General features: G+C 40.9%; 1 protein-coding gene across 2 annotated transcripts in view; it reads left to right on the top strand.

Moving 5' to 3' along the window:
• Positions 1–25,001, top strand: part of St8sia1 (ST8 alpha-N-acetyl-neuraminide alpha-2,8-sialyltransferase 1) — a 143,238-nt gene that overhangs the window by 53,144 nt on the left and 65,093 nt on the right. For both annotated transcript variants that reach the window (XM_013511676.1, XM_005379073.2), the window contains exon 2: positions 1,161–1,305. In XM_013511676.1, the coding sequence (XP_013367130.1) occupies positions 1,161–1,305 (145 nt within the window). The remainder of the gene's footprint in view (positions 1–1,160; positions 1,306–25,001) is intronic.

The raw sequence follows: 25,001 nt of genomic DNA, 5'->3' as shown, positions 1-25,001 counted from the left end.
TTTCCCCAGACTCACTTCCACTTGTAAGTGAGATAATTCAATATTTGTCTTTCTGTGCCTGGCTTATTTCACTTCATATAATGTGCTCCAGGTCCATCCATGTGGCAAAGGGCAAACTTTCGTTCTTTGTGAAGGCTGAATAATAATTGCATTCCATTCATCTGTCAATGGACATTTAGTTTGTTTCCATATCTTCACTGTTGTGAGTCATGCTGCAGTGAATGGAGGATATCAAATGATATCATCTATATGAAGGGTGATTTCATCTCCCTAGTACACTCAGAAGAGGGATTGCTGTGTCAGTCGGCAGTTATGTTTAATTTCTTTAGGAATATCTCTCCTGTTTTCCATAATGGCTGTGCCGATCTAAGTCCCACCAGCAATATCCTGGGTTTCATTTTCTTCACACCCTCTCTAACAACCCCCCAAGTTTACCATCTTTACATGTATGAGGTGATATCCCCAGAGGGCAGTGACATGGTCTGTACTTGAAAAGCCAGCAGGAGATAAGTCTGCAAGGCAGCTTAGCACAGGGAGGAGACTCAGGAGAGGCTGGCATTTCAGACACAGAGGGAATTGGGGGTCGCGTTGCAGAGGTCATGGCGCCCATCTCTGTCAAGCACTCCTGAGAGGCCAGACTGAAAGCTGAGGCAGCCCACAAGATTGGACAGAGGGAAAGCAAGTGTCTTCCTTCCCGTCTGAGATCACACCACTCATTTCACTGTTTCTCCCAGAGGGATTTCTGAGGAGTTCTGTAATTCTGGCCCCAGTTTTGGAGAAGCAGACTCTTTTTCAGCCACTCCGTGCACTTCCAGGGTTAGTTCTTTAAGTCTTTTTTTGTTTGTTTGTTTTGGACCTGGATGTTGGGATCAATCAATAAATTGGCAACTATGATGATTATTTATGCCTTGAGACATATTTCAGCTGCACCTGAGAGCTGGTGTATTTTTTCTTAGACTGTTTTCTGTTAAGAAATATTCCAGTCATGCATTCTGATGGCTGGAAGAGTGAATTAATAGTAGTCTAATCACCGTGGAGACGCTGCTGCTTCTGTGAGCTGGCTCCAAGCGAAGGCTGCACGTCTCTGTGGGAACGAGAAGTGAATGAGTCTGCTGCTCACTTAACCTGCTGTTCTTTTCTTTCTCTGTTTTCTCTCCTAGGAAACAAATGGAAGACTGCTGCGACCCCGCCCATCTCTTTGCTATGACTAAAATGAATTCCCCCATGGGGAAGAGCATGTGGTATGATGGGGAGTTCTTATACTCCTTCACCATTGACAATTCAACGTATTCTCTCTTCCCTCAGGTTAGTATAGTTGTTGCATTTCAGTGAAGTTTCCTGTATTCCTTGATGTCCTAGGAAAGGGGTACTTGACTTTGCCTAACCCTTTGAACCTTTTTTTTTTTTTCAATCTTAATTTTAAGTGCTTTTCCTTACACATGTCATTTTCTGTTGTAGATCTCTCATACATTTTTTGTGCAAGGATGGAAGCAATCTATTATAGAAAAAAATAGGACTTTATAGCGTTACAGTTTTCCTGATGCTTTAGAGTCGAGTCACATGAAACTGAAGGAAGCAAGCAGAGAATGGTGAGGGAATTGTGAAAGTCTAGTGTTTTGAGGATGGCTGTGGAATGATCGTGATGATTTGTGGTACTGGGATATCTTCTTAGGACTGATCTGGGTTTCTGGGGATGGGGACCATATGGTGAGAATTTGTCTCTTAGAACTCTTGAATTTTAACCCTGTAGTTATCTGACTGCTAAGAAGTGGACGAGTGGTGGGTGTGGAAAGAGGGAATTCAATTCTGCCACTTTTGAAGTGAGCTCCATCAAGCTGTGTTTACTTAATGTTTTTCTTCTTCTTCTTTCCCAAGCACTGAAATAAAGTCTCACTAAAATATATTTTAGGTAACAAGCAGAGAAAAAAGTAAATCTTTATTCTAGAGAACCTTGTTGGGGAAGGAGGGCCTTCAGTGAAATTGTTTTTAGGGAGAAATTGAGATATGATTCTTGACCTTTACAGGCCTTCTAGCCACTCTTGTTTTGGCCAGAAAGCATTCATGGTTAGAGTTGGAAAGTGCAGTTGTGCCAGGCATGGTGGCACATGCCTGTAATCCCCACACTTGGGAGGCTGAAGCAGGAGGATCGCTGTGAGTTTGAGGCCATCCTGAACTACATAGTCATTTCAAGACAAGACTGAACTACATAACAAGACCTTGTCTCCAAAAAATGTGCAATTGACTTTTTGTACCTCTCTGCTAATAAACAGCCAGAATCCTTATTGGATCCTACAAATTTAAAGCACAAGTCCTACCAGATCCAAAGTCTCAGTCAGTATGAAATAGCCTATATTCAATAGCTCATCTTTAAGTGTGTTAGTCTAGTTGAATGGTTTCTGAATGTAGCAATGAGTTTTCAAAAAAACTTAAGGAAATAGTTCAATTAAATGCCAGCATTCATGTGTCTTCTCTCTCTACATTGTTCGCTTGCCCTTAGGAGGCTTCCTAGTGGCAAAGCAAATGACTAATAAGTCATATAATCTGAAATTGAATTTTGTCTCCATCCCTGACTAATGCTTTTGGATAAGTCACCTAATTGTCCTGAGACTCAGCCTTCCCATTTGTATTACGGATAGAGGAGCATCTGTCCTACAGAGTCACAGAGTGGTGGTGAAGATCAGTTTAGATAGTGCATGTCAATGGACATTCAAAGCGTTATATGAACATGGGTGTTAATGTTGTTTTGGTTCATATGGTACATTCTGAACCTGAAGATGGAGAAGTATAATTGTGTTAGAGTTTGGGCCAGGTACAGAAATCTCCCTAGATATTTCTGACAGAAAGATATCTCATACAGAGGATTGGGTACTGGAAGAAGCCACTGCAAGAATGGAGAAGTTGGAATCAAAGCAGATCCTAGGGTTGCTGAGTGCAGGAACTTACTGGCATAACAGAGGTCTAATGATGAGGTAGCCCCAACTGTCCTTGCTTTTGGCCTGGCTATCATAGCTTCCGACAAAAATGGGACAGAAGATGGGTTCTGATTTTCCTCCTTCTTCCAAGTCTCCTTTGAATGTCTCTAACAGGTAAAGATGAACTTATATCCAAAGCACTAGTTTTAGTGAAGTCCAGGAGAGGCAGTTTGTCACTTTCAAGCTTCAGCAGGAAGCTGGGAAGAGGGTGGGATAGAACTGGAGCAAGCCAGTCCTCAGGATGCTCTGTGTACAAAATCGATACCAACTCGCTGTAAAAGGAAGAAGAGATAAGGAAACAATCTTCTTTAACAGCAAGAAGACTGTTACGGGAAATGCAAAAAAGGCTTTTTATAGATGAGGGCTTTCAGTCAGACTCACTGACTTCTGACTTTATACTGAAGAACAGATTTGAAGAAAAGAGATGATCAAAGAATATAAAGTAGCCTCCTGTCTTATCTATCCACTGCAGCAGCAGGATGGTAGGAAACATTTCCTTTACAAAGTATGTGCAAATGAAGTCTGTGCCTCTTTGTGTCCATTGCAAGATGAAGGGCCCCTCCCTGAATAATAAAGGGAAAAAAATTCCCTTCAGAACCAAAAACCATTACGTCATTGTACATGTACAGACTCATTACAGAAAGCTAAAACAATTCAATGAAGGGATACATTTGAAGTTACGTAGGTATTTTTTGCTGAGATTCTGAAATGACTTGTTAATTTACAGAAATCCTGGGAAATCATTCAAATCACAAAAAGGATGGTGTATTTTTCTCTCCCCTTATTCATTATTATTTGTTAGCAAAATGTTTCTAGTTTGCTTTTAAGTAAACTGAATTGCCAGTTAGTGAGTATGCTTCATTCCTGTTCCCTGTGGGAAGAAAATAGCGTATGCAGATTAAGCAGAAATGTGGCCGAATGGGCTAGGTTCATTCAGTGTGGTCAGAGTGAGGAAGCAGCCTTCCATTCCCCGAGCTGCAGCAAAATAGTCACTCGTCCTGTCACTCAGACTGTATCTCTGTACCTTTATACTTTTCCCCTAAAAGCTTAATACGTTGTGATGGATTGGCAACCTGTAATGCCCAGCTGAACTGAGGAAGCGTGGTGCTGGGTGTGGGAGGCCCACCTGGGGATTGTTAACAGCAGCATAAGAGGCAGAAGTGGAGAAGAAGTTAGGCGGTTGGAAGCAGAGAAAGGTTGTTGGAGCTCGTGGAAGCTGTAAAGAGCTGTTGGTTCTTTTGGAGGAGCTCATCATACTAGCTTTCCTGATGAACTTAGCTGTTTACATCCTCGGAGAAGCTCGAGACCTTGTTGGCACTGGGAATGGCTTCCGTTCACTTTGGGGGAGCTCTGGTCCTCACCTTGAGCATTGCTTCCTGGCTCCAGAGGGGAAGATGGTGCACTGCTCAGTCTCCTGGAGAAGCTTGTCACGTTGGCTTTACTGATGGGAACTCGGCTGTGCTGGTCATCGAAGGAGCTCGGGACCTCACTATTGCTGAGGATGGCTGTGGTACTTTTCAGGGGACCTCTGGTTTTTATTTTGCATGTTGCTTCCTGGCTCCAGTACAGATCCCTCAACCTGCTAGCACAGATCCTTCATCCTTCTGTCACAGACTTTCTAGCTTTCACCACTGATCTTTGGGCCTTCCCAGCGAAGATTCGTAAAACAGGCCTGCATGAGACATTGTCATGGGCTCTAGGCCTCCAGTTGGACTCATGGGAGGCATTGTTATTAGCTCTAAGTCTTCAGCTGGACTCATGCAGGACATTATCATGGGATCCAGGCTTTCAGCTGGTCTTGTGGGATCCAGGCCCTCAGCTGATCAAGGTTCTTTGGTCTTTAGTGTGTGGACAGATTTCCTGCACTGTCTTGTATACAATTCTTTGGGTGACTGTTATAAATAATCTTATAAAATATGTATCTTACCTTATATTGTTCATCTTGCAAATAAGCCCCAAACCATAACATATGTGTCAGCCGTCATTATTCCTGTTATCCTTTCACCTACTTTTACTCAACAATTTTTGTTGTTGTTGCTGAGATGCAATGGAAGAGGGACAATGCTGTGTGTGCTCTAAAGTGCTGACAAGTTCTGTTCAGGGTGGCCGTCTGCAGGAGGGGATGCGGAGCCACCATGTGCTTTGAAGTTCCACATTGGAGCTCTGTGCCTGCAGCTAGCGAGTTGCTTCTTATTTGGATCCCCTGCAACTTCCGACAGCCTCATGATCGAATTTATTCAACTCTGCCGCATATTGTGCTTACCTACATAACTATGCCTTAACACACTGCAGTTTTCTGAAAGTCCTTCATGGCTGATCCTGCTGTCGTCTTGTGAGCCTTTGGGGAGCAAGAAGTTTTTCATTTTTGTGCTGGTGCAGTTGGTTCCCACTTAATAGAGGTGTTTTTTTTTTTGTCTATTATGTTCGTCAGGAGTTCCTTATATAAATATTGTAACTCTCACATAGAATTTATAAAGGAAAAGAGAGAGGAATTGGAGAGGACATGTGATGCTGTTTTTGCTTTTTAGAACCCCACACCCTTGGGGTTAGAATTTTCTTTTTCCTGCTTACAGGGACTATGCCTTTAAAGCTTACATGTTCCAGGGTTTCCAGGGATTACTGAGTAAAATCTAGTTTGGCCTAAAATGCATTGCTCAGGAAGAGCATGAATTTCTTTGCAAATGAGAAAAGGGAGTAGCTGGAATGTTAGAAACCACACCTGTGCTGATAAGGTCTGCAAAATACTCTTCTGGTGTAATGAAAACATAGTTGGCTCACCATTCTCTGTCGTTGTCCTAAACAGTCCCAAACCCATCTTGTGTCCTGGGTATTCACCCAAGGTCGTATGTGCAGAATCACAGAATGTCATGAATGCACCCAACCTGGTCACTCATTTCTATCTGCTTCGTGTGGCCACAGGGTCCCTGTTGTGTTCCGCTGGGCCTGGGTGTGCAGCATCCTTGGCCCAGGAGCAGGTCAGCAGGATATTTGGAAGTAGCTTGACAAAATGGCTTTGTAAAATGAAAATACACATTTTTCCCTCTTCATAGTAATATGCCTGTTAGAATTTTCTGAGCTCCTAGATAGTCCTGTGAGTCTCACAAAACTTATTTTCTGAGTGAAATTCGGATCATACCATGTAACAACAATGCTGTTGTAATCATTTTCCCAAGCAAATACCTTTCCAACTGGAAGGAGACTAGGGGAGTGATGCGTGTAGGCATGGATCTCTGCCAGCTCTGCCAGGCTTACGCCAGGTGATACTGTTAGGCTTGCTTCTGGCTGACTTCTATCAGCAAAATGACCACCTATTGAAACCAAAAGATGCTTATTTATCTCAAGCAGTAAGAAATTGCAGAGTGGATCATTCAGAGGCGGGAAGCCAGTTACATGGTGCCATCGAATGTCAGTCCCTTACCTCCTGCTCATTCATCCTTAGCTGATGCCCAAAGACATGGTCAGTTTGAGTCCAGGAATCAAGCAGGAAGAAGGAGGGTATAGAACAGAAAGTCCTCACAGATGCTTGCTTCTGTGTGTTTGGTCATTACTGCCATGTGGGCTTGTCTCACATGGCGAGGGAGGTCACAAGTTCATCATTTCAGCTCTAGGAAAATGCACCAAATTTGCTATCCCATACCATCTGCCTCAGCTTCTTCATCTGTTATCTCGCCTTTACACCAACTCTAGTTGTTGAAGGGGTTAAAGCTTTGTTCAAGGGAGAAGAGGTAGGTAGAAGGATTGGGATCTGAAATCTGGCCCGATTTCAGAGATTTTATTTATCGTCTCATTTATTTCTTTAAAAGATTTGGGTTCTACTGGGTTAATTGTTCATCTTATCACTCAGTCACCTTGAAATCATTTTAAGGATTTTCATTTCCCTTTTGAGAACAGCCTTGGGGGGGCAGTGCTGGCACAAGTGTCTGCCTGGGAAGTGCAAGGTCCTGAGTTCGATTCCTGGTACCCCCCCCCCAAAAAAAGAACAGACTTGGAAGAAATGGAGAAATTGCATTTGCAGCTATTCAGGGGGAAAAATATAGAGTACATATAGATAGGCAGGCTATGGGATCTTGTACTGTTACGTAGTCTCTCTTTGACTTTGAACTCCCTAATAGCCCATATTGAAAGGGGAAGTAACAGTGGTATTGTTTTGATTTGATTTTTATAAGAAGAAATCCACGCTCTCCAGTGGAGGCAAAATTACCCTTTGCTTCATTGTTATGGGAATCCAGAACACTGTCCCACTACTACTGAATAATTCAGGTAATTCACACTATCATTTTGGCTGATTGCCAACATTAGAGAACTATGTAGAGATAGACTACACAGAGATCTGTGTTCTGTACATTACCTTCACCCTAGTGACATTTGTGACCATGGAGGAATGTTACCATTTCCAGCCTAAATTTTATAATTTGCAAACTGAGATGAATAGTATCTTATATTTGTATTTCAGTGCTATTTTGAGAACAAAAGTTAAAATAGATTATAGGCATAAAAGTGCTTCATAATGAATGCTCTGATCAAGGACATGAAAATATTATTACTGTATTATTTGCCTCACCATTTATGGGCCTAAGCAATGCTTAGAATTTTGACAATGCCAGGAACCAGAGAAGGAAAACAAAAATACCACTGGCAAAGGGATGAAATCAATTTTCCAGGACAATGAAAAGAAATAAATCTGTTGAATCTGGGGTTCAGGGAAATGCAAGGTGGTAATAGAGAATGCTATAGCAATGGTGCCAATTGTACATTTCTGTCATTACACTTGGATAATAATTATGGTAAACCAAAAGTACAATGTGAAATAGATTATTAATTTCCATTGGATTAAGCTTCCATATCTGAAGAATGGATTAATGCCCACTACCCTTCAGATTGCTCTGTTGCTGTCACTGAGGAGAGGAGGCCAGTGGATCCTCACAGGACTTCCTGACATCTGTTAGCTTTGTAGAGAAAAGAAAATAAACAAGTATAAGTGAGGTAGTGTGGTGGGGATGCCCACCATAGTATAACTGGAGGTTGACGAGAAGATGGTTTGTTCTTCAAACTTAGAAATACCTGAAAATCAAGATTGTTCTCTAGTGAAGATTCATGGGTTGAGAATAAAATAAGAAATATATATACGTACTGGTCTATCTTCCGTGGTGTGTGGATCTTTCTAAAGAACTTGGCAGTGTGTAAAACTTAGTTTAAAGGTGGATAAGGCCCAGACTTCTAGCTTCCTGGAAACAGTCGAAAAGGGGACATGACATCCTTTACTATTGAGCCACATTTCATCCGGTAGGGCTGACAGGAGTGATAACTTTTCTCAGGAGGTGTTACTTTCCCACATAACATTTTCTTCTTAGGTTCAGTGGCATGACAGGGTGTTTTCGTATAGAAAAACCTGGTGTCTCCTTTGGTTAGTTATTTCATCTTAGTTTTTTTTTTTTTTTTTTTAAATTTCTGGCAAAGGCCAAGGTGTAGGAAGGCATTTCCATCACATTGTGATTTAGTTTTGAGCACTTGTTTAGATACCAGAAAGCCTCTGTTTCATTTCTGCTATTAAAATGCTCACTTGTAATTCTTAAACCTATTAGGAGTCTTTTAAAAGAATAGATATATTTGATTAACTTACAGAGAAGTATCAAAGACACACTGACTGGATTTTCTCTGGCTACATTAATTTAGTTGCGGGATAAAGAGGTACAAAGAAGTACAGAACATGTTCTCAGTGTTTGTGTCTGTTCAGATCAGGGCACGATCTTCCTTCTGCTAACTGGTTGCTAATTCTTAGGTCATGTGTGAGATAACACAATATTCTCCTCATGACTCACGGGCTGAGTAACCATACCGTTACCTTCAGGCTGCTGGTGGGCACATTACAGAGGCTGATCCTAAAGCTAGATTTTTCCATAAGGATAGAACGGAGAGAATGGAGATAGGAACATGGCAGTGGAAGTAGCTGTGGAGGCTGAAAGAAAAGGGGTATTTAGCGTCTCACCATAAGAAACTGTTGACAATAATTGGAAGATAATAAGGAATAATATCGTGTGTCAATAGTATGCAGAATTCAGAGATGAAAATGGAGTGGATGAAGCTGAGCTCAGAGATCAAGAGAAGAGAGCAGCTGGCTTCAAATTCTCAGTCTCTGAGCTGGAGCTCTTGGTAGCTGGCAGCTTCCAGAGGTGCTGGCAGAGGGAGGCTGGCTTCTGAAGCTTTGGGACCTGATCATGTAGCAGTGCAGGGACTTCTGGAACAAGGTGAGGGGTCCTAGTGTTGGGGTCACAAGAGGACTGTTTTTGAAAACAAAGCTGAAAGGTAATTGCTGGAACTCAGAATGAGCTGGGAGGCAGGACACTGGAAGGGTGACTTGGGCTGTATAAAACATAGACCAAGTTACTTCAGTCACAACTCAGTGCAAAGGCCAGAAGACAAGCATGAGTTGATGGTGATTCCCACAACTCTGGCTGGTCATCCCCCAGACATTTCCCCGACAGCCACGATTCCCCTACGTTTCCCAGGGCTCAGTCTGAATCTGCGGTTGCTCCAGATTTGGGTTCCTGATGTGGGTAGAGGTTGAGAATGAGACCTGATAAAGCAGTAGAGATTTCAGACAAAAGCGTTTGGCTCCTGTCTCTCCATATCTAGCTCTAGGGGCTGACCACACAGAGCGGTGAAAACTGAGTGCAGGAGGGAGAATTGGATAAATTGCTAACCAAGAAATGATGTTGGAAGCTTGTCAGAAAAAGGGTGAGTAGTTAGATGTGGTAGAGAAATATAGGCAAGATGGGATACGGGTCAAGATTGGCTGGCTATAAAGAAAACATTGAAAATTATTATGCGTAAGGTTTTTTTGGCTAAGTTTAATTTGCTTATAGCTTCAAATTGGATAGTTGTTTGCTAAGGAAAAAGTAGATGGTGAGAGAAATGAAATTGTACACTAAATTAATTTGAAAATTTCTTTAATTGGGGTGGTCTGCTATTAATAAAGCAATGGGTGTCTCTGCTATTAATAAAGTATAAAATATACTTTATAAGAGAAATAATCATCTGTTTATTTTGCTTGAATGTCTCTATTTCTAGAGTTCAGAATACTGTGATCATATATCCATGTATATATATATATTATATAAATTACATATATTATAGAATTATCTACTATTCAGAGAACAGCATAGTCACAAAATATTGTTAATTAATTAGTTACTAATTCCAATTTATAAATTTCCTAACTGTTTTTTCTTATTATAGCCTGACAGACACTTTGATTACAACACCCAAAGTCAGTAAGAACTGAAATAACTGTTGTTGTGCAGACCTATCCAGATGCCTGACATGGAGATTGTTGGAGGACTTTTTAAAATCCAAAAGCCAAAGATACTTATGGATTCAGAAAAAAACACTGTACTGTATGAGCCATAAAATTTAGTATGAGTTGAGAATCCACAAAATAAAATCAATGTCGAATTTAAATTTATTTATTTATTTATTATTTGTCTTTTTGAGACACGGTCTCACTATGCAGTTCAGGCTGGCCTTGAGCTCACTTTGTAGCCCAGGCTGGTCTTGAACTCACAACAATACTCCTGTCTCAGCCTCCCAAGTGCTGGGATGACAAGCCTGGGCCACCACACGTGGCCTGAATTTACATTTAAAACAAGGATTGGATGCATTAGAAATCCCCTTTCACATTTGTTGGACTTGTCACCGAAATGAACAGGCCCCACTGCCAGTAAAACTATCCTTTCTCCAAATTTTGATGATTCCATGCATGTAAAGTATTTGCTAATTCATATATCACTTATTTATTGAGCTACTACCACTGTGGGCTAGGGACTACCCTAATTCTTAATTCTTGGGGGAAGTAATGTCAGTAAAATGAAAGAAACTCAGACCTACTGCCTGATCCCATTGGGATCAACATCCTCAATGTCTGTAGCTTCCTTGCTGTGCTCAGATTTAAAATCTGCTCCTTCCCCTTCTTCTGTCCTTCTCTTCCCTGTCTCAGGTAAAGACGTTATCATCTATTCAGCCCCGGGAGTGGACTTCTGGGTGTTATGCTTGAATTATACTCTCTAAATCCAATGTCATTTGATAAGTGTCTCTCATTTCCATTCCCTCGTTTCTTGTCTCGCTGCTGCTGTGTTAGTTCGGGGCTTGCTGTCTGGACTAATCCAAGAGCCTCTGAAAAAGCTTCACTATTATGAGGTTTACTTCCGGTCACATCTTCCCCCACAGTTGCCCTCTTGGTCTTTATAACACATGAACCTGTTTATGTAACTTCTCTTAAGTCACTGCTCTCCATCGGCCTTGTATTCAAGAGCAAATGGCCAAATCGACACCCAGCAAGCCCGCTGGAGCAGCAGTCATGGAGAAGGTTGTGGAGGAGGACAAGGGGTAGCTAGCAGGGACTCTGTGGCCTTTTCATTATTAAAAGGGATGGAACCCTAGACATTCTAGACTCTGGGAAGAGTATCCTGAAACTAGGCTGAGCTTTCTTATTTGTCCGGTTAGGGATACACCAACCTCTCCCCTGGTATGACTCAAAGACTGCGATATAATAATGCAGAGAACTTGCAGAACTTGACTTCAGCCTCCTCAATCAACTCAGCCTTTGTAGGTGTCAGAACGTCCCTGCAGTTGTGATTGGCGGCTAGGATCCCAGCCTTGCAGATGCAACTCAATAACAGCTGTCTTGGGAAAAGATTCAGCGCGTTAGCTCATGGTTGGGCAAAAGCTCGAATCTTCTCTGCTAGAGTGGAGTACTGAGAGTCAACCTTTGTTTTTGACCGAGATTGGGGCTCTCACGGGGCCACAGCTGATCTTTAGAGAAGGCACTTCCTATTCCTGTCTGCAGGGCATCCGTTTTGAGCTGACTAATCCTTCCTGATTATTGCCCAGAGGACAAAGCTTAAACTTCTTCAGGTGGGACCTAAGGTCTTCAGGATCTCAACTCTCCGGTAATATACACAAATAGAGCTCTATCAGTTACCAACAGCCCTCTTTCCCCTGCTCCTCATTTCTTTGTATTCTGTTATTACCAAGCAATTTACGTTTCCCAAAGAAAGTTGTTTTTTAAACACTTCCTGTTCACCTTGACACCCGCTGTTCTACCTACCCAGAATGCCCTCTGTTTTCTTATCTGTCTGCTGAATTCTTCTTTACCTTTCAAGATCCAGCTAAAGCATCTTCATTTCTATATAACCTTCCCAATTGCCCCTTCCAAATCTCTACTTCCTGCCCATATTGATTAAAAATCTGTTTTTTTCTCTTCCCAAATTTGTATATACAAGAGGTGATCAAAACATATGGTAAATGTAAATTTTAAAAATTATTACAGTAGAAGATGCATCACCATGAATCCCCCTCAGAACACTCTCTCTTGCTTCAAACACACTAATCCTATCATTCTTGCCACTTTCTGAAGCAGTTCTGAAAGTCGTATTTTAGAACTGTCTTTATGAGATGCAATCAATAATGTAGCGAATGCCGTGGCCAAGTCCTATGCAACGGAAAGGTAGGCTTGTAAAAATGTTCTGGTGTGGCCTCATCCACCTTATTTACCAGGTCTGACGCTGTGTGACTGCTGGCTCTCCCCTAAAGTCAAAATGACCATGAAAGGTAAACATTTTGAATCAGTTCTCAACACTGAGGCAGCCAGAACAGCGTAACTAAAGACACACAAGAAGACTTCCAGAACTGCTCCAGAAAGTGGCAAGAATGATAGGATAAAGCCAGGCATGGTGGTGCAAGCCTGTAATCCCAGCACTCAGGAGGCTGAGGCAGGAGGATTGCTTTGAGTTTGAGATCAGCCTGGGCTACAAAGTGAGCTCAAGGCCAGCCTGAACTGCATAGTGAGAGCCTGTCTTAAAACAAGACAAAAAAAGGAAATGATAAGATAAATGTGTTTGAAGCAAGGGGGGAGTATTTTAAAGGGGATTTATGACAGTGTGTCTTTTATTTTAATAAAATTTGTAAACATTCACCATATTTTTAAGTCATACCTCATATGTCTTTTACTACATTATTCAATGAGAATTATTTGTTCGTGTGTTTTCTTCTGGTCAGACCATAAGCCCCTGGAGGGCAGCACTTTGTCAGGGGAGTAGTAAATGAAAATGTGCAGGAGGAAAAATAAATGGATGGCCATTCTGCCACAGTCTTTTCACCTAAATGACCTGAGCTTGGTGTTGCTGCATGTGGTAGGGTGTTCCAGGATCAGAATCCTACAGGCAGCAGCAGTGGAGGAAGGAAAGGTGTTAAGAATACTGTGTGGAGTGCGGGATGGCATGTCAGCTTGCATGTCACTCTCTTGGTGCTCAGTACTTCATCTTAATCTTGTGATGACAACATCATAAAATCTTAAAGTCAAGCCATGATATTAGTATTGTACCTGTAATGTAGTTGTTTCATTTTTTGTCTGTTTGGCTGTTCTTATTCACTTGTACACATGCATTATTCTTAAGAAGTCATCATTGGATGAAGCTTGTTTTTGTCCACTTTTGGCTGTGGTAGTAGAATGTTACAGACTGGGTAAGGTATAAACAATAGAAGTTTATTTTGCTCACAGTTCTGGAGGCTGGGAAGTCCAAGAGCATGGTGCTGGCACCTGGCAAGGATCATCCATGGTAGAAGGCAGAAGGCAGAAGGCAGAAAGATAAGCTAGCATATGAGACAGAGAAAATTGGCCCCAAGTTGCCCATCTTATCAGGAAACCATTCCTGCAAAAAGAACCCTCTCCTTCTCTAGCAGAATTGGTCCATTCATGATGGCAGAGTAGTCACGGCCCTACCTTTTGATCCTGTTACAATGGAAACTCATTTTCAACATGAGTTTTGGATGGGGCATTCAAACCACAGCAGAGCTGAAGGAAAGTTATCAATTGTGTAGATAATCTCTTTCTCATGCCCTTGTTTTATTTCTCACTATTCTCTTTACCATCCTCCTGTAAGTGACAGTGGCCTCTTGCCTAGAATTCTCCAAAAGTCTCTTATTGACTCCAAAAGTCTCTTATTGACAGAGTCAATAAGAGTACTTTCTACATACTGGGACGAAATACCTGACACCACCCCTATGTTAAAGGAGGAGAAGTTCATTTCGGCTCACAGTTTGTAGGGGTTTCTGACTATAGTAGAATGGCTCGAAAGCAGGGTGGCCTGGCAGAGCCAGAAAGAGCTCATGGCATGGCAGGCAGGGAGCAGAGCAGAGCTCAAGGGAAGAGGAGAGACATGTAACCCTTCAGTGACTCACTTCTTCCTACCAGGCATCACCTCTCAACATCACACTCAGCTATAAATCCATCAGTGGGCTTACCCAGTCTCACACACTCTTGATCCAGTCACCTCCTGAAAGCTCTCCCTATGAAGCTGTGAGGGGACATCTAGATTCAGGCTTCTTGACATCCAGGTACAGACTTCTTGTGTCTAAGCTGGCCTTCTGCTGTCAGTTCATGTTCCCCGTGGTAGCCTTGTTATGGCGAGATTCAGTGAGAAAAGCACTCACGAGGGACCAAATATAGGAATAAATAAAGCTTTATTGGCATCGACCAACAACCTCACTAGAAGCCGGGAAGACATCTATCTCAGTTGGACTTTGCTTCCAGCTTAAGTATCTTTTAGGTTTCCATAATAACCATACAATCACATTGCCTCATTTGTGGGAAATTTATAAGGATGTCACATAATTATCACAAGGCTTACATTTCCCAGAAGTTGCTGTTCATGTGCTGATCAGGTGGACCTTGGGCAGACATTGTAGTTTAATATTCAGCCTACTTCTCATTTTGTTCTACTTATTTGTTTTGTTCCCATTTTATAGCTCTGCTTTCTTTCAGTGGGGGTGAAGGAGTGACTTTACCTACAGTTTAAGTGAACATAAGTGACTTTTAAAATTGGAGTTACAGGGGCTGGGGATGTAGTTCAGCTGCACAAGCACCTGCCTAGCAAGTGCAAGGTCCTGAGTTCGATTCCTCCTACCCAAATGGAGTTGCAAAAAGAAAACGGAGTCTCTCTAGCCCTGTCAGCTTGAGTTAGCTTTTAAAAACAAGTTGTGGTTCTTGCACTCACTTTGCCTAAAACCCTTGATTACCTTCCCACTGATTTTAGGATAAAGATGAACTCCAAGAGAAAGAGTGTTTCTTCCAGTGCTTCCAGCAGCCATGATTTTTCCATAGTATTCCCTCTGACCCTTCACATGCAGCCTCACTGCCTTCTGTCCTCAGCAACACCATGCTTTCTCCTACAGAGATTTTCACACATTTTCCTGGAAGGCTCTTGCCTTCTCTTACCTGGATAACTTGCATTTATCCTTTAGGTCCTGTTTGAGTGTCATTTCCTGGAGTGCATAGGGGCTTCCTCACAGCACCAGGTAGCTCTCTCAATTATAACTTCACATCCTGTTGTGTTTGATTCATAGTTTTCCTGCTCGCTAGCTGGGAAGCTGCCCAGGGCCAGTATTTAATTTGGGGGAATAAGGAGCTGTAGTATATCAGTGCTGAGCATCATGCCTGGTATATGATAGAGATTGAATACACTTTGGTGGAATGAATGCAAGAGTGAGTAGGACTGCTTGGCTTTGCCATGTACAGTCACCCCTGTTTCCTGGGACAGCCACAGCCTGTGTTTGGGTGTGAAGACTTGAGTTCACTCTCAGACAGTGGAGAAGAAATCCTTGCATTATAAGCAATCAATTTGGAAAAGCCCCAGACTGAAGCTTTGAGGAGGATACTGTGGCAATGAACTAACAGGATCACAGTGAGGCCCTTTTGTTACTGTGCTGTGTGTCACCCCTGGGGTTATAGATCAATACAAGGTCTCAGGTGTAAGGAAATCAATTTTGTGAGACACTGTAAAGGAGAAATTGCTGCTGTTTCTGAAGATTTAAAGTCGCAGGCAGAGATGTCAGCAGGCCAGCTTCTACCATCCCTCCATCCAGAGCTGAATGGCAGAGTGATGGAGCAAGGGGCTGAGTTAACTGCTAGGTCTCTTTCCTGCCATGAGCTGGCATCCCCAGGTCTTGGAGCCCAGTGAAGGAACTCGGCTGCTCTTTCTTTTCTTCAGTCTTCCTACCGTCAGACATTGCTGCACCAATTTCCCCACAAAACAAACGAGAGAGTGGGATTTGTCTCTTTAAATTAACATGCTGCCTCCCTGCTTGTTTTCAAGTTTTCTTGGCTCTGCTAGTGGAAGACAGCATTCTTTTTAGTGTTCGTAGTGGTATGGAGCCAATATGTTTAGGAAACAAGCCAGTCGATAAAGCTCCCAGACAACCTCTTGCCAGAGACAGTAATGATTTTTTAACCCCTTGGAACTCTTAGCAGGAAAAAGGTTTTCAGCTAGATTATAGATGCTGGGTTGACAGAGTAATGTGGACAGTTGGCACAGGCATTTTTGAATTGAGAACCTTGTGACTCTTCTGGAATTAGTAAAGTATATAAGTAGTCCCCCAAGACTACTTTTTCAGATTCTAATCACATTTTAAGGAAATGGTTCTGCAAGAGAGGTAGGAGGTACTCTGCAATATTCAAAAGTCAGACTATGAAAGGTCAAAAATTAAGAAGTAAATGACAGTTCCTAACTTCTTAAGGCATTTTGTAATTTTATTGCTGGCCTTTTGCATCATGAACAAGCAGAAGCAAGGAAAGCTTTCAGAAGATGAAGATTGAGGCTTAGGGAAATGAACATTTAGGGATAAAATTTATAAGACATGAGGTGGATGAAGTGAGGGTCAGGACACCTTATGGGGAAAAGACAAACTGTTATCATATGGCTAAAAGTGGTGGTAGTAAAATGTCATGGATTATGTCATGTCCTTAAAAAGAGAGTACCTGAAGGAAACATAAATTGTGTTTTAGGTTATGTCTTAGTCACTTTCCTTGTCACCAGGAAAAATACCCAACACCCACCACTTAAAGGAGAAGTTTAATTTGGTCTAGAAGTTCTTTTAGTCCGTGGTTGGAGGGCTCCAAGGCAGAAGTAAAATGACAGAGGGACATGGTGGAGGAAAAGTTGCTCAACCCATGGCAACCAGGAAGCAGAGAGAAGGGAGGAGCCGGGACTAGAATACGCCCTCGAAGTTACACTGAGGTTGGCCCGCCCCACCAACCTGAGAACGTGAGAATCTGGGGGACATTTTAGGCCTACACCGTGACAGGCTGTATTATACCAGGGAGGTCTTTTTCTATTTTAAAGAAAATAAAAAATTTAAAAATAAAAAGTAACACAATTTCAAAACAAGGTGATAGGAAATTAACAATTGTTGTTATATTGGAGGTCTTGATATATAGAAACTTCATCTCACATTTCCAGAGGGTTGAGAGGAGATGAAAGAATAGTGGAGGGGCTTGCAGTGCACGAGGGAGGGAAGGTCCTGGCCAGGGAAGGGAGCATGGGGAGAGGTGCATAAAAAAGGGAAGAGACCAGAGCAGTTAGAAGGTTGGAGCTTTCCTACTTTGAACCCATTTCCTGCTTAGGAAAAAAAAAAAAATGCAGGCTGCTACCTGTGTTTATTTCATTTTCAGCAGTGGAGAATCACTGTATTTTTATCAATGGGAATACCGTTACTCAAAAGAGGTTGCTCTATATAGAATAACGTCTTTTGTTTCCAAAGGTTGTCAATGTACTAGAATGATACAAAAATAATAAAATATAAGGGCAGTGGGAAAATAATAATAACATTGTGTGGCAAACTTTGGGGATGAGGTTAGGACTGTAAAAGTGAGTTATCTTGGGGTCAGAACGGCAGCCATAAGTGCCACTGGGGAGTATTCTTGGGGCACATGGGAAATGGAGCCATGAATAGCTGATATTTACCAGGTGATTTGTATCAGCCTTATTGTGTTTTCTGAGTGGTACTTTTCGTAACTGTCATTTTAGCTCATTCTTTTAATAACTGTGGAGGTAGTTTCCTGTATTTTCCCTACAGATGAAGAAGCTAATGCTGAGGTTCAGTAACCATCTCAAAGTGACATATGGCAAAATACTCTGCTGCTATAATTTGTGTACATAATTATTATATTCTCCATAGCTTGTGGGTCATTTTCATGACTTGGGCACTTAGAATCTAACTGAGGAATAATTTTGGTATGTTAAATGTATAAGTGTAGAGTTTACGTACGGTGTTATTCCATCTGTCTGCAAAGTTTTCTTCAATTCAAATGTGCTTGAGAAGCACTGAGAATTACATTGGCCAATCCCAAACTTGCTACTGCCAGTGCTTCTTGTGGGCTTGGCAGTTTGTTTAGCGCTCTTCAAAGAAAATCCTCCTGTCTCATGCAAATTTGTTTTCTCCTGGAGTTGGTTAAGAGAGCTGTGAGCCAAAGGGTCCCTCAAAGCTATTACTGTCAAAATAAGAAAAGCTTCATTTTCTTCAGGTTCCTATAGGAAACGAAAAGGAAATCTATGCATGTATGGGAAATGCAGACATAAAGAATCGATCCTGTCTCACGTGGAAGGCAACCATGATTATAAGAGAAACGAGGGTTGGGGTGGGAAATGAAGACTGTATGCCAGTGAATGGAGCCAACTAAACAGGAAAAAAAGACATTTTCATGAAGTTTCGAATATGTTTCCATTTACTAATTATGACTTTATAGCCAGCACATATACAAACAAAGCGATTAATATAAACTGCTTATAACTCCTACGCAAGTTTCTTAATTGAAATATATTAGCATATCTATTGAGAGGAAAAATATATGGAACTTTTTGAATTTTAATTCCATATTTTTATCTTAAATTAGAAATAATACATATGTTCATCAAAATAAATTGATTCAGTGTCTAGGGATGTAACATCTTAGGCAAAATGACAAATATTGACAAAAATGAAAAATACTAGGGTAAATCTAAAAGAGTGATGGGTTATTTGTGTTTTTGTAATTTAGTTGGGTTTTGTGGATATATTCTATAGTTTGCTGAGAATTTACCATTGCTAGTAAATTTGCTCTTTGGTAAATGTTTTGCATGCATTGTCTGATGATCCCAACCTATAAAGCTGGTATTATTGTCTCCATTTTACACGTGGAAACTGAAGCTGAGAGATGTTATGTGACTTGCCTGGGATTTCCTAGTTAGAAACTGATTTCAAACTGTGATCTCAAGTCAGAATTTGAACTGAAACCTGGTGAAGCCAAGATTTGCAAATCTGGCCACTGAAACTGCATTTCCTTTCCACTGAGATTCATTCACAGCAAAATGATTACAACATAATTACAGCATAATGAAGTCTGTTCCTTGGTATGGATAAAATAGCTGTAGATTGTATGTAAGCAGATTCCCTCTGTGTTTTTCTGAGTAGATTACTCAGGTCTTTTTTGGGAGATGTTGAGCCCAGGCTTCACCCTGAGCTACATTCCTATCCCTTTTTAAATGGGGGTTGGGCGAACAAGGTCTCATTATCTTGCCCAGGCTGAGTTTGAACTTGCGATCAGCCTGCCTCAGCCTCCTACTATGTCTGCCTGTTTGAATTGTTAATTTTCATTGATGTTACCCAAGCTGTTTGAAGGAAGTCAAATAAGGAAGTAGGCACCCAGGGATCACAGGATCACAGGTATTACAGTTTTCCTGGTGAGTAACTGAGGAGTGTGAAACAAAAGCGTTAAATGTGTGCTTGTTGTCTAACCCAGTCATTCCATGTCTAAGGATTCATCTTACGGGATAATTGGGCCAGTGTTCAATGTTATGCAGCAGAGCAATAACAGCAGGAGAAATCTTTCAGTGTGGAATAGGTTAATGATGGCAACCTTGTTGAAAGAAGGCCTTCAAGCTACTTTTGTCTGATGCCTAACATAAAATTAAGCAAACTCTGTTCTTCATATCAAAGGAGATAAAGAGAGTGGGCTAACACTCCCTCTCTCCTGCACCTGCCTTCCTGGTTGTGCCACAATTCAAAGATAAGCATAATAGTGTTGCTTGTCCCAGTGAAAGATTTCCATTAGTTGGTTAAATTAGGAACCACCCACACAGTTGGACTCCATGCTGATCCCATGACGGAAAGATATTCGTAAGGTCTTGTTAAGTGAACATGTGCGTTGCAACCGTATGGATAAGATGATTCCACTTTGATTAGAAAACAAGCGTGAGAGGCCTCAGTAACAGAGGCTGCGACATCACTGTAGCTGATATCTGATGTATACCTTAGTGTTATTCTGGACAGAAATTAGGGAGGCTTTTCAAGAACCCCTTTGAAATTTTCTTTCTCATTCATAGCCCTGATTTTTTTTTTTTTTTTTTTACTAATTGTTTTATAAAAACTTATTTTATTGGAGGCTGGCAAGAGGAAGGGAATCTTTCCAGATCTTTGGCTAGACGTTCGCTAAAACAGGTATTGCCTTTCATTTTTTCTGAGTAATTTAAGGTTTATACCCATCTCTGGCCACCCTCCCTTTGAATAAGTATAAGTCTGTGTTTCCCTGCCTGGGTTCTAGATACAATATGCAGACTGGCTATCTGCAACTCATGCGAGCTTTTCAGATGGACTTTGTTCTTGAAAAATCATTTGAACTAATGCCAGCATTTTAAAGCTATGAGATTTCAAGTTAAAATTTGGATTTTTAGTATCATTTGAAAGAAAAAAAAACAATGTCAAGTAGGTGCCGGTCTTATGCCCAAGAAGGTATGAGCAGCTCCTGATCCATTTTCCACAATCCCTAGCATACCCCATTGCATGCCTTTTATTTATTTTATCTACCTGACTCCTACAAGCATTTAGTTTTTCATTTCCTATGTGCTAGATTCTAAGAAAAAAATATAGTGAGGTCACATGTGTATAATTCAGCAAGTTCCTTATCTTTTATAGCTGTTGTTTGAAAGAGTAGATAAATGTGCTTCATTTGCCTAGGCACGTTCTTGGAATTTCTCTAAGTGGCCACAGGGAGACACATGGGTTAAATCAACCAATCAATTAATGGAAACCTCTATGTACCTACTGCGATAGGCTCTGAGAACATTAGGAGTTGTAAGTTTCTTTCTTTTTGGAAAATGGATATTAGATTTGTCTGTTTTCTATTACTATAATGAAATACCCAGTCAGGTTAACTTTATAAATAAAAGAAGATAATTTAGCTCACAGTTTTGGAGACTCATGATGGTGTTGGCCCAAATGGCAAGAACCCTCTTAGCTGTATCACCTCTGCAGTAGGAGTGAAAGTGTGAGGAAGAGATCTCATAAAACAGAAAGTCAGACAGGGACTGAAGTCCCACATTATCTTCCAAAGGTAGTGATCCTGTTTGACTTAAGACTCTCCTACTAGTCCTACCTCTTAAAAGGCTCTACCTGCCAACATCTCCACTCTGAGGACCAAGTGTCTAATACATGAATGCTTAAAGGACGTCCTTACACCTTACCCAAACCACAGCTGCTGTCAGACCTACAGCTAGTTAGATGGTAGCTAATGCCAAGCACCTACAGCATCTTGTTACAGGACTGGCTGTGAGTGCTGTAGGTGTTCCTGTGGGGGTTGGGTGGAATGTAGATGCCCATCCCGGGAAATAAGGTTGGTCAGGGAGGGAAGACTTTAGATTGTATCTGAGAGTCGGCAGGATCTTGGGGTTGGAAGTCAGTTTTAATTCTGCACATGAATTGTGTGAGGAGCTTCAGATTTCTAAGCTCTACCCAGAGCTTCTGTTTTAGGAGAGCTGACATGGACCAAGAGTACACATCTTTAATGTACATCCTAGGGTGATTCCATCCCAGGCCACACTATGAAGAGAGAGAAGATGGTCAAGGAGGTAGAAATAATAAAGGTGTGGGGGTGAGAAATCTAGAAGTTACAAAATTCCACTGATTAGGGACTTACAGGAGTCCTCAGATATAACTGAGGAAGCCATCGTGGGAATAAAGGAATGCTTTGGAATCAACTTCTTTTGCCTTTCTCAGCAAGAAAGGGCAACAGATGCTTTTCTTAGTGTTGGGGAAGGAAAGGTAAGGGCAGCATCAGCCACAGTAGCAGCAGCAGTATTAGTCCCCCCCCAAAATATTATTTGTTTGATTTCTTTATTATTTAATGGAAAGAAATAGTTACAGATGAGACAATCAATCTCAGGCTTGCTTTTTAAAAAATGCATATAGTTAATTAGCAGGCAATTGATCTAGTCCTCCTAGTTTGGTTGCCTAATCAGTTAAATTGGATTAATAGTCTAGCAATCTGCTGCTAATGCTAAATTACTCTACTGAGTAATTACTCACTATTTATAGTTGAAAATAAAATGGAGGGGGCTGGAGATTGAGCTCAGCAGCACAGTGCCTGCCTGGCAAGTGCAAGGTCGTGAGTTCGATTCCCAGTACCAGAAAAAAAACAAAAACAAAACAAAACAAAAAAAAAGGATATATCAATTTACACCACCATTTCTTTTTTGTTTTTTGGTGGTACTAGGGATGGCACTCATGGACTCTGCACTGAGGTACACCCCCAACCCTTTTTTATTTTGGCTCAGGCTGGGCTTAAACATGTGATTCTCCTACTTCAGCCTCCCAGAGTGCTGGAATTCCAGGCATATGCCACTGTGCACAGATGCAAACCACTGTTTATTGGAACAAACACTGAACTGGATGTCAGGATTTTTGACCCAGTACTTGGTGTAGGGACGAGTATATGGTTGGTTGACACTGTATACTTGCCATGTGGCCTTAATTGAAATTCACTTGATGTTTGTAGTTTTAATTTTGGGAGGGGAAGTGGAGTTTGATTGGATGAAAGGATTTTTGCGTCATCAAATTCCTTGGGATGTCTGGGTGCCATTTCCAAAAATAAAAGAACAAAGAGGAGCAACCAACCATCTCTACTGGAAACAATATTGTCTTTTGTTTTTCTAGTTTTGGGGTTTATGGGGGCTTTTTGCATACCACCTTGTTTGAGGAATATGCACAGATACATTTCCAAACAAAATGCGACAATAGCAGTAATGAGTTTGAAAATCTCTGAAGTATTAAAGAAATGATTTGATTCAATTCCACTTCTATTTACAAGCCATTGTGCGCAGCTTTAATACATAATTCTCATGACTCATTGAGCATAAATGAATTCTAATGCACTTCTGATTTGCTTCGATTGTTAAGCATTCCTTTGAACTTGTAGGGGATCTTATTGTGAACCATACCTGCAGATATTTTTCAGATTCAAAAGATTGAAAGATAATTTGGTGGGCAGATAACAGTAGAGAAAACAGAGGGAGAAGAGGAGGTAGCAGCTTCAATAAAAGTAGGGAGAAAAGAAATTCAGGATGTGTGAGTGGAACCACAGGGAAGATAAAAGGTATAAAGGGGATATTGGGTATATACCTAGATAGTGGGTATGGCAGAGAAGAATGGACAGGATGCTGGGGCTGTTGGTGGGCCTTGCGTCCTTTAGTGAAGATCCCACATGTTTTGTCTGTGGGCAGGGGAAAACTTGGCATAATTTTTAGTAGGTGAGTGGTTTGTACCAGACTTTACTTAAGAATTATTTGAATAAGAATGAAGGCTTGAGGAAGGGCAAGAGCCGGAAGCTACCAGAAGTCATAAGTAAGCAGAATTAAGATGGCATTTTTCTTTCTGTATTCATAATAAAGACAAAGAGCTGAAGAATATGAACACCTCTGCACAGGTAGGTATTAGGATGGTCTGAAGAAAGAGCAGAGCAAAAATGACTCCAAGATTTCTAGAATGTGTCATGAGAATATTTTGGTCCATTAAAAACAAACATGATAGTTATTGATCATTTACTTTGTGCCATACATAAACTCATACCAACTGTATGGAGTGGGTGCCATTATTACAGAGGCCTAAGGACCATGCTTAACTTGCCCGTGCTCGTAAGGAAACGTTAAAGCCAAGATTCCAATGCAGAAAGGCAGGGTTCAGGGTTGATGTTCAATGACAGGAAGAGGACCTTTCTATATTTAGAGAAAAAGAACCTTTCAGTGGTATTTCCAATGAAGGAAGTGCAAATACGAGGACCATCAGCGGTGTGAGGCTCAGCTTTTCCTGCTGTTGCTTCTGTTTTCTCCCTTACCTTTGAAATGTAAGTGATTTTCAGACTGTTTTACTATTCCACCATAATAAAATTCCCTTTTATTTTTGAGAATTTTTGAAATGTGGCCAACTTCTGATGTAGTAGAGACACGACCTTTGTTTACTGCTTTAGTGTTCATGAGTCAGAAGCGACATCAATAATAAATTTCAATGAACCAGGAACTGATTTTGAAATGTTTAATAAATATAATAAATGGTGGCATGAAATGGTGCTGTCTGGGTTTGTATCTCTAGACAACAGATCACATGTGAAATATACAAAATCTGTCTGGACTGCTTAGGTATTATTTTTGTAATCAATTGAGTAAGAAATTTTAAATGGCAAATAACACCTAGTATATTTTCATATCATTCAATTTCCAGAGATGCATGCTGTGTAGAAAGCATGATAATATTGAACTTATGTTTTTGAAATCACAATTTTATTAGTAGAGTGGGGAATATAAGTCTTAGCAGCAGCTTTTTGGGAAATTGTTTACATAAAATTGAAGAACAGTAAGTGTTCTTGAATGTAAGGATCTGCAAATATTCAATAATTAGTACTTAGAAATATATATTCCCAGAGAAAGTTTTGGGTAATGTTTTCTTAAGGGTTTAATAACTAAATATCTCTAATGAGGAGCATTTTTCTCTGGAATAAATGAACTAATTGCTAGGTATTTTCATCATAAAAATATTTATACATGCAAAGTAAGAAAACATGTGAAATTTTAATTTGGATTTCCAAGGGGCTTGTTAAATAACGGAAAAAAACAAATGAATGTTAGTTTACTTACTGGAAAGGACTAAAGCTTCTTTGGGTTGAGTTCTCTCTTATTATTTTGCCTGAGTAGCTGGGTGCCATGCTTGTTAGGAATTCGCTTGTGGGAAGTTGCCAATCCTTAGTTGAAGTAATAAAGTGATTGGATACAGAGAGAAAGAGATGTGCATTGGAGGGTGTTGTTGGAGGGTTGGGGGTTTAATTGATGCACTGGTTGGAATGTAATTAGGTCCTTGAGCAGGGCAGTACAATTAAATATGTCAAGGAGGGCATAA

Source organism: Chinchilla lanigera, unplaced genomic scaffold, assembly GCF_000276665.1.
Source record: "Chinchilla lanigera isolate Chin_1 unplaced genomic scaffold, ChiLan1.0 scaffold00012, whole genome shotgun sequence".
Lineage (NCBI taxonomy): Eukaryota > Metazoa > Chordata > Mammalia > Rodentia > Chinchillidae > Chinchilla > Chinchilla lanigera.
This window is presented reverse-complemented; position numbering and strand designations above follow the sequence as displayed.